This window comes from Tinamus guttatus, unplaced genomic scaffold (genome assembly GCF_059628265.1).
Source record: "Tinamus guttatus ecotype Peru unplaced genomic scaffold, ASM5962826v1 Tinamus_guttatus_pri_ptg000744l, whole genome shotgun sequence".
NCBI lineage: Eukaryota > Metazoa > Chordata > Aves > Tinamiformes > Tinamidae > Tinamus > Tinamus guttatus.
This window is the reverse complement of record NW_028289278.1, coordinates 202,463-219,173: the sequence shown is the minus strand read 5'-3', so window position 1 is coordinate 219,173 and position 16,711 is coordinate 202,463. Positions and strand designations below refer to the sequence as shown.

The following is a 16,711-nucleotide window of genomic DNA, read 5'->3' as shown; positions in this document are numbered from 1 at the left end:
GCTGTCGCGCGCCCGGCGTCGGGGAGCGCGGGGATGCAGGGCACGGCCGGCCCCTCGCTTTTGGGGCGAGATTTGCCCCTTTGGGTGCAGGGGCTGGCCAGGAATTGAGGGACTGGGAATAGCGCTGGAGGAGCTGGGAATAGTGAGCACTGGGAATGGGGGGGAGGTGGAGCAGGTTGGGGGGGTCGGGGGAACTGGGGGGAGCTGGTCCTGGGAATGGGGAATGTTTGGGATGGGGAACCGGGCACGGGTGGGTGCCACGGAAACGTGGGCAGAGCCGGAACGGGGCGAGCGGGAGCTGTCCCTGGATAGGGAGGTTTGTGGAACGGGGAGCACCGGGAGCGCCGAGCGGGCACGGGGGGCACCCACCGGGGTGGGTCCCAGAGCGGGGCGGGTTCGGGGGGGTCCCAGAGCCCCCGTGTCTGGGGGGGGTCCCTTGGAGCCGCCTTTGTGATCCCGGGTGTTCCGGGCGCACGGGGTGATCCGGGGTTGCCGGGGCAGGGGACAGCCGGTGTCTGAGGTGCCACCAGCCCGAGGGGCAGCATCGTGGTGCCGCAGGGGGGGCCATCCCGGTCCCCGCGTTCCCAGCGCCGCTTTCCCGAGGAAAAGGGCCCCGTTTGACGCACGAGAGCTGCCTCCTCCCCGCGCCGGTGACTCCACCTCCTCCTCCTCCCGGCCCGCAGCCCGGCTCGCATATAAGCGCGCTGCCGAGCGCGCCGGGAGCAGCGGAGCGGGACGCGGGACGCTCGCCGCGTCGTGCCGGGTCGGTGCCGCGTCCTCGCCAGCAGGCCCCATGGCGACGCCGTCGCAGAAGCGGAGCACACGCAGCGGCGCGGGGGGCACCCCGCTGTCGCCCACCCGCATCACGCGCCTGCAGGAGAAGGAGGATCTGCAGGAGCTCAACGACCGCCTGGCCGTCTACATCGACAAGGTGCGCTCGCTGGAGCTGGAGAACGCCGGCCTGCGGCTGCGCATCACCGAGTCCGAGGAGGTGGTGAGCCGCGAGGTGTCCGGCATCAAGGCCGCCTACGAGTCGGAGCTCGCGGACGCGCGCAAGACCTTGGATTCGGTGGCCAAGGAGCGAGCGCGGCTGCAGCTGGAGCTCAGCAAAGTGCGCGAGGAGCACAAGGAGCTCAAAGCCCGGTGAGTGCCGGCGCGCTCGGCACGCGCCGGGGAGGATGCGGGCGGGCGCGCTTGGCAGGAGGATGCGGGAGGAAGGAGCGAGGAGGAGGAGGCAGGGAAAACGGTGCCGTGGCCGGGCCGGGAGCGCTGGAGCAGGGGGAGCCCTGGCGGTGCCGTGTCCCGGCGCCCTTGGAGCGCTCCGGCCCTGCTGCCTTCGTCATCCCGGCGCTCTTCCCAGCGGCATCCGGCGCAGGCGGGGAAGCGCTGCCAGGCAGCTGCCTCCGTCCTGCCCACGGCTCTCTCCGGCTCGTCCTATTTTCCTCTGCTCTCTTTGGCTAAGGAACCTGCTCGGTGCGGGGGGGGTTGCCTTAACCCTACCAGTGCCGACACTTCGGGAACGCCTGGGTCCCCTCCGGCGCTTCCCCTTCCTCTGGCTCGGGAGGGCCAGCAGCGGGATGATCCCGTTTTCCTCCATTCGGGCGCGTAGCTCTTATTCTGTCTACCCCACGTCAAGTCGCTCCCGAGGCTAAAATTAACTTGCTGGGAATATGCTGTAAATAATCCGCCTCCCGGGAAGCCACGCAGCCTCTCCCAGCTGCCTCGGAAAACTGGGCAGCGTTTTATATTTAGCTTTCCCTTTCCTTCGGCTCCGGGCTGTGTCCGGACAGCAGCCGAGCCCAGGAGCCGCGAGCCCCGGGCTGCTTTGGCTACGCTCTTCCGTGAGCCACACGCCGGAAAAAATGCCGAGCCCGCAACCACAAATAAAAATACAAAAAAAGAGAAGGGTGAGAGGGGATTCCCTCTCTCCGCGAGGCCGGAGGTGCTTTCGCGGGCGCTGGGCTCCGTGGTGTGGGGAGCCCAGGGCTGGCATCGCGGTTTCGACGAACGCGTTGAGTCACCTCTGAGTCACGCGGCTGCGCGCGGGCAGCTCCCCTGCCCCGGGCTGGTGGCGTCGGGGTGTCCCAGCGGGGACGGGACCTCCCCGCGGGCCCCGGATTCCCTCCTGGATGGCTTGGCCAGGGGAGAAGGGCCCAGGCGTCCGGGTGCTGCCGCCCGCCGCCGCTCCGGCCTCCCCGTCCGGCTGGGCAGGGAGGTACCGGTCCAGCCGGCTCTCTGGAATCCCGGGTCAGCACCGGGGCCGGTTCTGCCCGCTCGCGCCTTGCCCAGCTGCGAGGAGCCATAGGAAACGCTCGGTTCCTTCCCGCCCGGAGCGCGCGGAAGCGCCGGGTATCGCCCGGGCGGTAGGCGGCCCCGGCCGGGCGTTATCAGCTGCCCGCAGCGCTGCGCCCGCCGCGGGGCCCGCGGTTGTCTGTGGCGCCCAGCGGGTGCCCACCCGGCACCGCCTGCCCCGCCGGAGCGGGCCGGGCCGCGCGGCGGCTCCGTGCGCGCCGGAGGCTCCGGATCGGCCGCCCGGGGCGCGGGATCGCAGGGCAGAGCCGGGCTTTGCTCCCTGTCCCCATCCCGCTCCCGGCTCCTTGCGCCGAACGGGCCCCCCGGGAGCGCCGTGCGGGCAGCGCAGCCTGGATCCTGGCTCCGAAACAGGAACCAGGCGCTTGTTGGCGGCTCGTCTGCCCAGCGCCGGCTTCCTGAACCGCGGCCCCTAACTCGATTAAGCGGCCGCCTCGCCCGCCCGCATCCCGGTCACGGCATTAATGAGGAAAAATCACCTGCCCGTGCGTGCTCTGCCGGGGAGAGGCAGCGTCGGGAACCCGGCCGCGGTGCCATGAGGCCGGGGTGGCCCCCAGCAGGTCCCTGCTCCCCAGGGCCACCATGGTCCCATTGCGTCCCCCCCCACCCCGATCCCAGGGAAATCTTTCCTGCAGAAACGCGGCTGGGAACAAGTGAATAAGAAAGAGGTTGTGCAACGTGATGGGTGACGCCGGGCCGGGTCCCCGCGGTGCCACCGCCCTGGGGATGCCTCGGAGCCCCTTGCAGTGTCCAGCAGCCCCTGGGTTCATCCCCTCCATGCGGATCCCTGCTCAGCGCAGGCCGGTGCAGTCCCTGGCTCCCGGGAGCGTGCGGGTACTTGTCACCCCCCGAGGTCCCTATTCGAGGAGACAAATCCTGCCGTTTCCAGCGTTTCCTCCCACTGGGATCCCCCCAGCGCATCGCAGGGCTGAGCTCCCCAACAGCAGCGATTCTGGGGACAAACAGGGCCACTTTGGACACGTCGGCATCGCCGGGGAGGCGTCCGGCCCCGCGGAGCTGCTAGCGCGGCGGCTCCGAGCTCCTTCCAGCCTCACGCACGTCATCCCCATTAACGCTTGGGCGGCCGGTCCCGCTCCCGCCGGGAATGCTGCTCCCACCCTGTTTGCCAGGGCCCCTGGGCCAGCGCTGGCCATGACTCCGCGGTTGCGGATGAGCCGGGCGCGTTAAAGCTCCGGGGATCCATGTGCTGCTTCCCGGGGTTTTGCAGCCCTGGGTCCCATGGAGCGAGCGGGGCCGGCGGGTGCAGGATGCTGTGGGAGCTGCCTGAACGGAGCCATGCGGGTATCATGAAACCCAGCAGGAGCCCCGACTCCCATGTTGGCTCCATGAGCCACTTTCCATTCTGGGAAGCGATGCCAGAGGCTCAGCCCCGCACCCATCCCTCCTTTTCCACATGTGGGTGCGGGCGAGGGAGGGCAAAGTCCCCAACGGCCCCGAGGAGACACGTCGAGGCTCCGAGCGCCCGGACTTTGTCCCCCTTCGCTTGGGTCGGAGCTCGCAGGTGTGGCGGAGCGGGAAGCGCGCGGTGCGGAGCGGCTCTCCGAACCTTTGGCATCCCGCGCCATGGCCGTGCCACCGAGCTCGCGTGCCGGCAGCTCCCGGCGGCCCCTCCGGCTCCAACGCGGCCTCTCCATCCCCGCTCCCACATCCTTGCGGAGCGACACTTAATGCGTCCCAGGTGGAGCGCTTGGCCGGGGGCTTCGCCTGGCGAGTGCTTAAGCCCCAGCTCCAAGCCACGTATCCGCGCCGGGAAGCGCCGCGCTCGCCGTGCCGAGGCGGAGGCCGCGCCGGGCGCGCGCGGTGACTCACGCTCAGCCGCGCGGCCGCAGGGTGCGGCCGGGCTTCCCCGGCCTCCTCCGCGGCTCCGGCCGCGCTCGCCGGCCCTTTCCTTCCTGCCGCCGCGTGCCGGGAGCGCGCCGCGGCTTCCCGGGAAACGAGGGGAGCCCCGCGGGCTTCACCCGCCCGTGCCTCTGTTTCCCCAAACGTGGAAAGGAGGTGCTGCTCTGTCCCTGGCTCCTTGGCAGCCTCCGAGCCGCGCGCTTGCAGCGAGCCGAGGGCCGGGGAGAGCAGATTTGCTCCCTGGCGTGCCATTCCCGGGCTGTTCCTGCAGGCCGGGACACGGCCGTGCGGATCGGGAGCAAACCCGCAGCGTGCGTGTCCCAACTAGCGCGGGGCTTTTGCAACCCGGCTCTCCCGCTGCGCTGCAGCAAGCGCCCGGGGAGGCGCCGGCCTCTCCCTGCGGCCTCCGTTTGCGCCCAGGCGCTTCCCAAGGGACTCGGATCCGCAGGAGGATCCTCGGGATGCGCTGGGCCCTGCCGAGCGCGCGGGGCTGGAGCACATAACTGTGTGCGCGGGCGGGCGGCGCGGGCGGCCTCGCCGAAACGCGCAAACACGGCGCCGGCCTTGCCGCAATGTAAATACCGCGGGCGCCGTTATCAGCGCCGGCGGGAGCGAGCGCTCCGAGTGTGAGCACTTTTGTTCCCTGCCACGACAGCGGCAGTGGCAGCTGGAGCCAACAATTCCCCTCTTGTTCTGTAGGGAAATGCGCCCGGCGGGCAGCTTTGCATGCCCAAATCTATGGAAAACGGGGGCAGCTGCATCGTGCCTGTGGCTCTGGGGTGGCTTCGCGCTCGCTGTCCCCTCTCCCGAGGTGTCCCCGCCTTCGCCTGGGGACGCTGGGGCTCTGCACGCAGAGGGTGACACGGGATTTCCATTTCCAGCCGGGATGAGTCACCGGCGCTGGCAGGACCGGCAGGACGGGAGTGACACAGGGGCTCCCCAGGCAGCGCAGGGCGCGGGAGGCTTTTTGATGTGGCGGTTTTTCCCCAAAAATCCCATTTCTGGTGGCTTTTAAGCAGTTACGGGGAGGAGAGGGGAAGGGGGAGGAAAATCCCCTCATCCACACAGAGAACACCGACCGCTTTTCCTCCAGGGAATATTCGTGCACGGATCCCAGTCCCCCTTGGCCATGTCCCCCTGCACTGGTCACTTGTCTGTGCCCGCTGCTCCCAACAGCATTTGGGGATGGGCAGGGATGATCCCACTGGGAAAGCCCAGGCCAGGCAGGTCTCTCCATTGCCAGGGACAGACCGACGAATCCATCGTGGCCCTTCTGGCTCGCAGAGTTTTGCCTCATTTTTGGCGGGCGAGCAAAGGGGAGCATCCCAATTTCTGGAAGGGCAATGTCAGCCCTTCAGAGATGCCGAGTGGCTTTTCCTGCTGCACAGGGGGACGCAGGCGCGCCGGGAGCGAGCGGCGCAGCGGCTCCGGTGCCCGGCAGGATGCCAGCGCCGTGCGGATGTTCCCCTCGCTATACGTTGCGGGGCTGTTTATGGCTCCCTCGCTAGGAGACCAGCCCGTGTTTATCCTGGTGATTTGGCCCGGGCCTGGCGGCACCGATGACTCAGGGGCTGGGAGAAGCCGCTTTGCCACATTCCCAGTGCCGAGGTTTTTCCCAACCCGCCTTTCCTCCCGCACTCACTGCTTGGGGACACCCAGGGACGCCTGGGCCCATGGGAGTCATGATGGCACCAGGGACCCGTTCCCGGCACTGGGATGCAGGAATGAGCCGCGGCTCATGGATGGGTCCACGGGAGCTTGTGAGCTCCCGGCGAGCACGGCCGGCTCCCGGCTTTGTCCGGGCTGGAGCAGCTGCAATTCGGAGGCAGGGCAGGAGGCACTGCCTTAATCCCTGTGCCTTGGTCCCCTTCCAGCTTCCCAAAGCTCCGTGTTGCCCTGCATGCCCAGATGTGCGGGAAGGAGCTGGAGCACAGCTGGCCGGGGGGCTTTGCCCTGCACCCTCCCGCTCGCTCCGACGCTGCGGCTGTGTCCGTGCAGCCAGAGCCGCTCCAACTTTCCATGAATTCTGCGTTTGCTGGCAGCTCCACCACAATTTTCTTTTTCTTTTTCCTCCCCCTCAACCCTTCCTGCTTTAAAAAGCTAAAAATAAAGTGTCTGGAGGCCCCTTTTCCCCTCCACGCTCCCTCCCAAGACGTCGCCTCCGGGCGGATTTGTGCCTTGGCTCCCTGCACGCCGGGATCCCAGTGCCCCGGGCCGCATCCCGCAGCCCTCTCCTTCCTGCAAACCTGCTCCGGCCCCGCTGCCGCCCGGGATCCCTGGCGGCTCCGGGCGGCTCCGGGCCTCGGCAGCCGCGTTTTTGAGCCATGAGTCACTGGCACGGGAGGAGGAGCGGGGCGTGCGGGAGCGCCGGGCTGGCAGGCGCCCGCCGGGCGGATGGCGGGATCTCGGCATGCCGGGATATCGGCACAATGGGATATTGGCAGCAAAAGGGCACCGGTGCCAGCGCTGCTGGTGCGCGTTTGGCCCGTCTTGCTCCCGGGATTGCCCAGCCGGACGCAGATGCCACCCCGGGGTCTGATCCTGCTGCTGGTGCCCAGATCCCCACCAGTGTTTTTACCCGTGATCTCACGGCTCGAGCCCGTTCCGGGAAGGAGCACCCGGATGGCGGCCGAGCTCATTGAAAGCAGGAGGGCTCCCGGGTACCGCGAGCCTCTTTATATAGGACCCACCAAAACAGCACTGGGTTCCCCGGGGATTTTTGGGATAGGAAATTCTCTGGAGTTGCTGGGGTTGAGACCACGTGGGAGCAGCCAGGACCTGGTGCCGGAGGGATTCAGAAAGGCCCAAATGCCCCTGGCCGGGGGGAAACTGAGTCACGCGACGGGGAGGAGGCAGAGGGAGGCTGGGAGATGTGGCCGGGATACGAGGGGATCGTGGGGATCATGGTCCCGTCCCACTGCGCTGCAGGAATGCCAAGAAGGAAGGGGACCTGCTGGCGGCCCAGGCGCGCCTCAAGGACGTGGAGGCCCTGCTCAACTCCAAGGAGGCCGCGCTCTCCACGGCCCTGGGCGAGAAGAGGAACCTGGAGACCGAAGTGCGGGACCTGCGCGCGCAGGTGGCCAAGGTGAGCGGGGACACGGAGGGAGGATCCCGCCATCCCGACGGAGCCGATGTGGGGGACAGCACAATCTGCCTCCATCCGTGGATCCCTCCCAGCGGTGCCCGTCCTTCTCCTCTCCCCGCAGCTGGAGAGCGCCCTGAGCGAGGCCAAGAAGCAGCTGCAGGATGAGATGCTGCGGCGGGTGGACGCCGAGAACCGGCTGCAGACGCTCAAGGAAGAGCTCGAGTTCCAGAAGAACATCTACAGCGAGGTGAGCGGGCACCGAGCGACCACTAGCGGCTCCGTGCAGAAAGCCCGGGCCGTGCGCTGGCCCGGGTTGAGCCTCCGGTCGCCTGGGTCTCATCCCGCCTCCCGGCGTCCCCAGGAGCTGCGGGAGACCAAGCGGAGGCACGAGACGCGCTTGGTGGAGATCGACAACGGGCGGCAGCGGGAGTTCGAGAGCAAGCTCTCCGAGGCGCTGCAGGAGCTGCGCAGCCAGCACGAGGCCCAGATCAAGCTCTACAAGGACGAGCTGGAGAAGACCTACGGCGCCAAGGTGAGCGGCGCCGGGGCGGCGCGGGGACGCGGAGCAGGCGGCGGCGGCGCGCGGCTCACGGCCCCGCGCCTGCCCCGCAGCTGGAGAACGCCAAGCAGTCGGCCGAGAGGAACAGCAACATGGTGGGCGCTGCGCACGAGGAGCTGCAGCAAACGCGCATCCGCATCGACAACCTCTCCTCCGAGCTCAGCCACCTGCAGAAGCAGGTGAGCCGCGGCCGCGGGCTCTCCCGCGGGATGCTCCCTTGTGGGAACGCTGCCCAGCGGGAATGCTCCCTTGTGGGGATGCTGCCTTGTGGGGATGCTGCCTTGTGGGGATGCTCCCTTGACAGGGATGTTCCCTTGCTGAGATGCTCCCTTTCCGGGGATGCTCCCTTCCTGCAGGATGCTCCCGTGCCAGGGATCTTCCCTTGCTGGGATGCTCCCTTGCTGAGATGTTCCCTTGCTGGGATCTTCCCTTGCTGGAGATGCTCCCGTGCCAGGGATCTTCCCTTGCTGGAGTGCTCCTTTGCTGGGATGTTCCCTTGCAGGGATCTTCCCTTGCTGGGATGTTCCCTTGCCGGGATGCTCCCTGGCTGGGGATGCTCCCTTGCTGGGATGTTCCCTTGCTGGGGTTGCACCTTGCACCCTTGTCAGGAATGCTCCCTTGCAGGGATCTTCCCTTGCTGGGGATGCTCCCTTGCCGAGATGCTCCCTTGCTGGGATGCTCCCTTGCCGGGATGCTCCCTTGCCGGGATGCTCCCTTGCTGGGGTTGCTCCCTTGCCGGGATGCTCCCTTGCTGGGATGCTCCCTTGCTGTGGATGCTCCCTTGCTGGGATGCTCCCTTGCTGGGGATGCTCCTTTGCTGGGGATCCTCCTTTGCTGGGGATGCTCCCTTGCAGGGATCTTCCCTTGCTCGGATGTTCCCTTGCCGGAATGCTCCCTCACTGCGGATGCTCCCTTGCTGGGATGCTCCCTTGCCGGGATGCTCCCTTGCTGGGGTTACTCCCTTGCCGGGATGCTCCCTAGCTGGGGATGCTCCCTTGCTGGGATGCTCCCTTGCTGGGGTTGTTCCCTTGCCGGGATGCTCCTTTGCCGGGATGCTCCCGCATGGAGCAGCCTCCCTCACCCCCTTCCCGCCCAGCTGGCCGCCAAGGAGGCCAAACTTCATGACCTGGAGGATGCCCTGGCCCGGGAGCGCGAGAGCAGCCGGCGGCTGCTCTCCGACAAGGAGCGGGACATGGCCGAGATGCGGGCGCGCATGCAGCAGCAGCTGGACGAGTACCAGGAGCTGCTGGACATCAAGCTGGCCCTCGACATGGAGATCAACGCCTACCGCAAGCTGCTGGAGGGCGAGGAGGAGAGGTGCGTGCGGGCCCCGGGTCTCCTCATGGCTTGTGCCGGTCTCAGCCCTCGCATCCTCACCAGCTCCATCCCACCTTCTTCCCCTTCCCAGGCTGAGGCTGTCTCCCAGCCCCTCTTCCCAAAAAGGAGCATCTCGTGGGCACGGCGGCATCCACTTCTCCGCCCCGGGCTCCTCCAAGAAGCGGAAGCTGGAGGACAGCGAGAGCCGCACCAGCTTCTCCCACCACGCTCGGACGAGCGGCCGCGTGGGCGTCGAGGAGGTGGACCTGGAGGGCCGCTTCGTGCGTCTCAGGAACAAGTCCAACGAGGTGCGTTTAGCCTTGGGGAGGACCCGCTGGCTTCACCCCACGGCAGCCTGGAATGGGGACCCGGGAGGGCTCACGGGTGCCTCTCCCACAGGACCAGGCCATGGGCAACTGGCAGATCAAGAGGCAGAACGGGGACGACCCCCTCATCACCTACCGCTTCCCACCAAAGTTCACCCTGAAGGCCGGCCAGATGGTCACGGTGAGTCGCTGCCCGTGGCACCGCCGGGCCCAGACCCTGTCTCCAGAGCAGCCGGGAGCACTTGGAGGCGATGGGGAGCCGAGGATCCCGTCGGGTTCCTCAGCGCGTGGCGCTGCCCATGGCCTGACCCATCTCCTTGGGTCTGTCCCGCGCCGCCACTTTTCTCTTTGCCTTTTCTTCCCTCTCTAGATCTGGGCCTCGGGGGCCGGGGCCACCCACAGCCCGCCCAGCGACCTGGTGTGGAAGTCGCAGAGCAGCTGGGGCTCTGGGGAGAGCCTGCGCACGGCCCTCATCAACTCCAGCGGCGAGGTGAGCCCCGGCGCGCGCGGCGCCCGCGGCGGCCCGGCCCGGCCGCCCATGGCGCTCACCACCCGCTGTCCCCTCCAGGAGGTGGCCATGCGCAAGCTGGTCCGCACCGTGATCATCAACGACGAGGACGAGGATGATGAGGACGACGAGGTCAGCATCCACCACCGCCATCACCACGTGAGTGCCGCGCGGCCGGGGAGGTCGTTGGGCGCCGCGGTTGGGTTTGGTTGTAGGGAGGCCGGGTCCGAGCTCCCGGTTGGCGCTTCTGGCTCATTCCCACTGCTTGGATTGGGGTGGGGGGCAACTTGGCACTGCACGGGATCAAACCCGATGGGAGGAAACCACCGCATGGAGGGACGCAGTAGACTTGGAGAAAGCTTCTGGAGAAGACGCCTGCTTGCCAAGAGGGCTCTGCAGACCTTGCTGGGGACACATGGGGCGAGTCGAAAGCATCTCCCACCCAGAAGGACCTTGAGCGTGATGAGACGGAGGAGCTGGGAGGAAGCCAGGCTGGTACCCGTAAAGCCTTCCTGGAGCTGGAGGACAAGGTGCACAAGGCCGATGGAAGGTGCTCCCCGACGGAAGGTGCTCCCCAACGGCAGCTGCTCCCACCTCTCTGCTTCGCCAGGCCAGAAACATTCCTCATCCACGGAAACATCCCCAGCTTCAGCAATGGGAGCTCCCACCAGCTCATCCTGGCGGCAGACTGGTGTCTCCTGCAGGATTTGTGCTCTCTGCACATCCATGCCCAGATGCTGCTGAAAAATCTGCCGGCTCCCTGTGGAGGAGCTGGATGCAGGAGCTGGATGTGAGGCAGATGATCCGCTTTCCTTCTAATCGCTCTGGATGTGAAGCTCCGAGAGGGATATTGATTATCCTGGGAGGAACAAGCCAGGCTCCTGCAGGCCAGCACTGCCCATTTGTCAGGGGGCTGAATCCTTTCCAAGAGCGACTTTCCCATCAGGAAGCAGGAAGCTGACATGAGTCGGACCCTTCAGAGGAACTAGGGAAAGAGGATGCCAAAGATGAGCACAGATAAAACCTCGGCAGAGCAATGGGAAGAGTTTGGTCAGGCCACACGTGGTGCTCCCAGGTCCCCAGGGAAGGATGCATAAACCAGAAGATGCTCGAGCAGGTGCTCAGGACCCTTTTTGTGTGTTTTTCCCCCCATTTAGGCCAGCTGCAGTGGCTCTGCTGACCCTGGCGAGTACAACCTGCGCTCGCGCACGGTGGTCTGCGGCACCTGCGGCCAGCCGGCCGAGAAGTCCGGGAGCCAAAATGCCGGCATCGGCACCATGTCCTCAGGATCATCCACCTCCAGCGTGACCGTCACCCGCAGCTACCGCAGCGTCGGCGGCTCCGGAGGCGTCAGCAGCAGCCTGGGGGACAACCTGGGCACCAGGTCCTACATCCTGGGGAGCTCCAGCCCCCGTAGGCAGGTTAGTGCTGTTCCCAGACCCCGCAGAGCCCAGGGGAAAGACTCTTCTTGCTCTGCTTGGTCATTATTCTCCTGGGCTTGCATCATCCTTGCTCCACCAGCCAACATTGTGGGTGTCTCTTCACTCTCCCATTGCCTCCTCTTGTCTTCTTGCCCTGGGCATCTGCTGGCATGCACAAGGTCTACAAGGTCTACAGGGTCTGTAAGGTCTACAGGGTCTTTACGATCTAAAAGTTCTACAGGGTCTATAAGATCTGTAAGGTCTACAGGGTCTACAAGTTCTACAGGGTCTATAAGATCTGTAAGGTCTGCAGGGTCTATAAGATCTACAAGGTCTGCAGGGTCTATAAGATCTGTAAGGTCTACAGGGTCTATGAGATCTGTAAGGTCTACAGGGTCTACAAGATCTACAAGGTCTACAGAGTCTATGAGATCTATGAGGTCTACAGGGTCTACAGGGTCTACAAGGTCTATAAGGTCTACAGGGTCTACAAGATCTACAAGGTCTACAGAGTCTATGAGATCTATGAGATCTGCGGGGTCTGTAAGATCTGTAAGGTCTACAGGGTCTACAAGGTCCACAGAGTCTATAAGATCTGTAAGATCACAGGGTCTACAAGATCTGCATGGTCTATAAGGTCTCGAATAATGAGGTTTTTTTATATAATAAGGTCTATAATGAATGCTCTTCTTGTCCGTATTATCACTCTCAATCATTACCACTGGTTCTCCTGACATCAACACTATAAATACCCTGGAACTTGGCGCAGCCGGGGCCAGCAGGATGGGAGCCAGGGCCGCACGCGGTCCCGGCGCTCGGGGCCGGCGCACGGGGCTGCCGAGAGCGCGGCGGGAGCAAGCGGGTACTAACGCTCCCTTTTTTCCCCTTCTTTTCCTTCTCTTTCCTTCCAGGCTCAGGCTCCGCAAAACTGCAGTATCATGTAACTCCATGGCGCCATTCCCATATTTCCTGGCCATCTTGAGCTAGTTTTTCCCAAAGCAACAAATTTCTTTTTTTTTTTTTCCATAAAAAAGGGGTCAAAAACCAAGGTTGGGGTTTTTTTGTTTGTTTTCTATAGCAGGAATTTTATATATATATATATATAAAACGCTAAAAGATGCTTTTTTTTTGTAAAGAAAAAATCTATTTCTAAAAAGAAACCAAAAAAAAGAAAGCTTTTCAGCTTGAGCTTTTTTTTAAAAAACTTCAGCCAAAGACACCGAGGAATTGTTTACTGAGCAGCAATGCAGCAGCAGAGCGTAGTTTAATAGCTCCATAGATTATATCTTTTTTGCCAAAGCTTTTTATATAGGACAAGGAGAAGTAAAGCCATCCTCAGCAGTGCCGGGGCAGACCTAGAGCGTCCCCATGGGGCTCAATGTCTCAAGGAGAGCAAAGCACCATTGCAACCTTTTTTATTAAATCTTTTTTTTTTTTTTCCTGGATTTGGACCCAAATTCCTCTTTTTTTCTGTGTGTTTTTTAATATTTTTCCCCCTTTCCCCGCCTCTGCTTTTTTTTTTTTTTTTTTTTTTGGGTTTATTTTGTTTTTCAAACCACCAAGTTGTGCCTTAAGGAAGGTGCCAAGAGGCTACGGGTGTTGCCGGACACCGCGGTCCCACAAGCCCCCGACGAGTTTAATGCAGGACAGGTTCACTCAGAAAGAGCATTTTGGGGCCAAACAAAGCGGTTTGGGGGCCAGCTCCCCCTGCCAAGGCCGATGCAGCTCTCGACGGAGATTTTTGCCTTTCTTTTCCCCACTTTTTGGAGGGGAGAGTTCCCAACGTGTCCCCGGGCACCTCGGGCTGCCGGCACCCGCGTCCCCGCTCCGAAGCATCGCCGTGACCCGAGCTCGCGCATCGCTCCGCGCTCGCAAGCTTCTGTACCCCCAAATCAATACACCCGAACCTCCCCAGCCCGTGTGCTGTCGTGCTTGGTGTCACCCCTGCGCCTGGGGAGGGAACGCGGGCGCCCAAATCCGGCAGCGCCACGAGGGGATGGTTTTTGGGGGGAAATCGGTGACTTTCTGCCCCGCGGGAGGGCTGGGGGGCCCCGTGCCAGGCGGTGCCGGCGGGTGGCACCCGCGGGCGCCCTCCGGGGTGGCTCTAATGCGAGCGGGAGGGGACGGAGGGCGAGGGAGCTCCGTAAAGCCGGCGCCTAATCCGCTTTGCGGGGCAGCGCGCTGGGGCGCCGCGATGTGAGCGGGGGCTCGCGCGCGGCCGGGGCGCACGCACAGCCAGGTGGGTGCCCGGGGGGGACGAGCGGGTGCAGAGGGGGGACACGGGGGGGCCCCGGGGGTCCCTCCTTCGCTGCGGGCCGCCCACGCCAGCGTCTCGTCCCGTGCGAGCGCTCGGAGCTGCCCGAGCGCCCGCTTGCCCCGCGGCCACCGCAGGGGACCTCGCGTATGGGCGCGTGGCGACTGGCTCCCCCAGGACAGGGGGGAACCCACCCGGACGCTCACTCGTGCACTGAGTTCCACGGCCTCTGCAGCGCCCCGCGCTGTCAGCTAAAAGACTCGCTGGGGGAAATAGGGCCCGGTGGGTGGCTCTGGGGCGGGGGGACGGGCCACCCGCAGGGACCTGCGGCCAGGGACGGTGCCAGGAGCGAGCCGGGAGCGCACCGGGTGGCCGGCGCTTTGCCAAGTGGTCGCGGGGCCCCGTAGCCCCCCACATGCCCCACGGGATTAAGGTCAGGCCCTGCTAATCCCGAGGGTGTTAAGGAGAGGGGGGAGCCGCCGGCACCCCTGTCCCCATGGGCGCTCTGGGTGCTGCCACCCCAGGGTGGCCGCGGCCGGCGGGGTCCCGGGTGCCGGGGCAGGAGTCCCAGGACCAGCTCGGCCGCCCGGCGCCGGCTTTGGCTAAGCCCCGGCAGCCGGAGCGGGCAGGCACGAGGCACAAGCTCCTTAGAACCGGGGCCAGGGCCGGCGGCCTCCCGAGCCCCGTGGGAAGGGCCAGGCGCCCGGGTTGGCTCCAGGCTCCTTCGTGCTCCCGCGCCTGGGAAGGAGGAAGCGCCGCGAAGCAGAAGTGGGAGCTGCTGTCGCCAGCCCGGCCGGGGCTTCCTCTGCCAGGGGATTTCGGGGGGGAAGTGATTTGGTGATTTGGCAAGAGGAGAGCGGGACAGGCCGGAGCACGGCACTGCCAGGGGCTGCTCTGTGCATGTCCGTGTGCGCACGCATGTGCAAGCATGCACGAGCCTGCACACATCCATGTGCACGTGTGTGTGTAAGCATGCAGGGCATGCACAAGCCTGCACATATCCACGTGCACATGTGTGTGTGCAAGCATGCAAGGCATGCACGAGCCTGCGCACATCCATGTGTGCAAACATGCAAGGCATGCACGAGCCTGCACATGTCCATGTGCATGTGTGTGTGCAAGCATGCAGGGCATGCACAAGCCCGCACATATCCACGTGCACGTGTGTGTGCAAGCATGCAAGGCATGCACGAGCCTGCGCACGTCCGTGTGTGCAAGCATGCAGGGCACGCAAGAGCCTGTGCACATCCATGTGTGCAAACATGCAAGGCATGCATGAGCCTGCACATGTCCATTTGCACGTGTGTGTGCAAGCATGCAAGGCATGCACAAGCCTGCACATATCCACGTGCACATGTGTGTGCAAGCATGCAAGGCATGCACGAGCCTGCACACGTCCGTGTGCGTGTGCAAGCATGCAGGGCACGCAAGAGCCTGTGCATGTCCATGTGCGCACATGTGTGCAAGCATGCAAGGCATGCGTGATCCTGCACACCTCCATGTGCAGACGTGTGTGCGGGCATGCATGAGCCTGCATGCTTGTGCATGGCCGTGTGTGTGTGTGTTTGCAAGCATGTGTGTGACTGCACACTTGTGAATGTCCGTGCACACACTCATGTGCAAGCATGCATGCTTGTGCATGCATGTGCAAGCACGCAAGCCATGGTGATCCTGCACCCTTGTGCATGTCCGCGTGCATACGTGTGTGCAAGCATGCATGAGCGTGCAGATCCATGCGCGCACACGCGTGCGAGCCAGAGCCTGCCCGCGGGCTTGCGCGTGCCTGCGCGCCGGTCCGTGCCGGGACATGCAGCGGGCGCCGGGGCAGGTCCTCGCGTGGCTGCGCGTGCGGGCGGCCCCGGGCGAGCGCGTGGCGCCGCGCGAGGGGAGCTGTAGCCATGGTGATGTGAGCAGCATCCGGCGACCCACAAGGGATGCCGGCCCCGCCAGGCCTCCCCCGCGGGCGCCGCGGCGCCGCTCGGCCAGGTCGGTACCGCCCCGCGGGGACGGGGACAGGGACGGGGGGCCCCGGGGCACCCCCAGCTCCGGGGGCTTCGGGATAGGGATGCGGAGCTGCGGCCGGGCCCGGCGGGTGGTGCCGCGGGGCCGCAGCTGCGGAGGCGACGGCGCTTGCAGCCCTGCAGCCCCCGCGTTGTGTCCCCCCGACCTCCTCTTTAGCCTCCCGCCCTTCTGCTTCCTCCGCTTGGGAAGCCCCCTTGGAAGCCCCCTTTGCTTCCCCCCGACTTTGCTTCCCCTCCGCTGCAACAGCCCCTTTCAATCCCCATTGCGACCCCCTTTGCACCCTCCTCTCACACCCACCCCCTTTGCACCCCCCGTTGCATCCCCTTCCTTTTCTCCTCTTTCGCCCTGTACCCCCCAAAATGCCCCCCCATGTGCAACAATCCCCCCCCCCCAGCCTTCCCGTATCCCCTGCTTTGTGTCTCACCCCCCGTTTTGTTTTGGCCTGGTGCTAATGGCACCCCCATGTCCCCCCATCCCCGGCCACAGGGAGGCCCCAGGAGCTCCCTGCACCCTCGGGAAACTGAGGCACAGGGAAAGCCCTGCCGGGAGCTGAGGATTCCCAGGGCCGGGAGCAGGGGAGGGTTAATCCGCTCTTTGCAAAGCGCCTGTATTTTTCCCAGCTCACATCATATTCCCCAGCTGGGGAAAAAGAGCAACAGCTGCAGCTGGGATGGGGGAGCATCAGCATCCCTGGGCCCCCCCCCCGGCCCGGTGCTTCCCGGTGCTGCTGGGAAGGAGCCGGGAAGGAGCCGGGCCGGGGCAGCACGTTGCTCTCCGGAGCCGCTGGAGCAGCCGCTGGAGCTGCTCTCGCTTCCCGCTGGCTCCTGTGCCAGGGCTGGCGGCCAAGCCGGGGGTTCCGGGGGCTTTTCTCCGGGAGCGAGGAGCCGTGTCCTCGTTTTTCCCACCCCTCCGGTGGCCCCTGTGGCTCCGGCCCAGGGAGCAACAATGCGGCCGGCGCGAGGCTCCCGGCGGCCCCGTTTCGCAGCCAAGCGGCCGCCGCCGGCGGATCCACTGCCCTGGTCCCCCGGCTCCCGGGGAGCTTCCCGGGG

The 16,711-nt window shown here is 65.1% G+C and overlaps 1 protein-coding gene across 1 annotated transcript; it reads left to right on the top strand.

The window, feature by feature from the left end:
* Positions 1-775: 775 nt before the first annotated feature.
* Positions 776-12,384, top strand: LMNA (lamin A/C). The gene is made up of 12 exons (XM_088537334.1): positions 776-1,143; positions 7,099-7,255; positions 7,377-7,502; positions 7,617-7,787; positions 7,868-7,993; positions 8,911-9,131; positions 9,223-9,439; positions 9,531-9,638; positions 9,828-9,947; positions 10,026-10,124; positions 11,123-11,386; positions 12,298-12,384. Exons 1-12 carry the CDS (start codon positions 794-796, stop codon positions 12,328-12,330), a joined length of 1,992 nt encoding a protein of 663 aa, XP_088393460.1. The 5' UTR covers positions 776-793; the 3' UTR covers positions 12,331-12,384.
* The last annotated feature ends 4,327 nt before the right edge of the window (positions 12,385-16,711 follow it).

Coding starts and splice junctions, on each gene's coding strand:
- LMNA (XM_088537334.1), top strand. CDS start 794: ATGGCGACGCCGTCGCAGAAGCGGAGCACACGCAGCGGCGCGGGGGGC. Junction 7,994..8,910: donor TCAGCCACCTGCAGAAGCAG/GTGAGCCGCGGC, acceptor CTTCCCGCCCAG/CTGGCCGCCAAGGAGGCCAA. Junction 10,125..11,122: donor TCCACCACCGCCATCACCAC/GTGAGTGCCGCG, acceptor CCCCCCATTTAG/GCCAGCTGCAGTGGCTCTGC.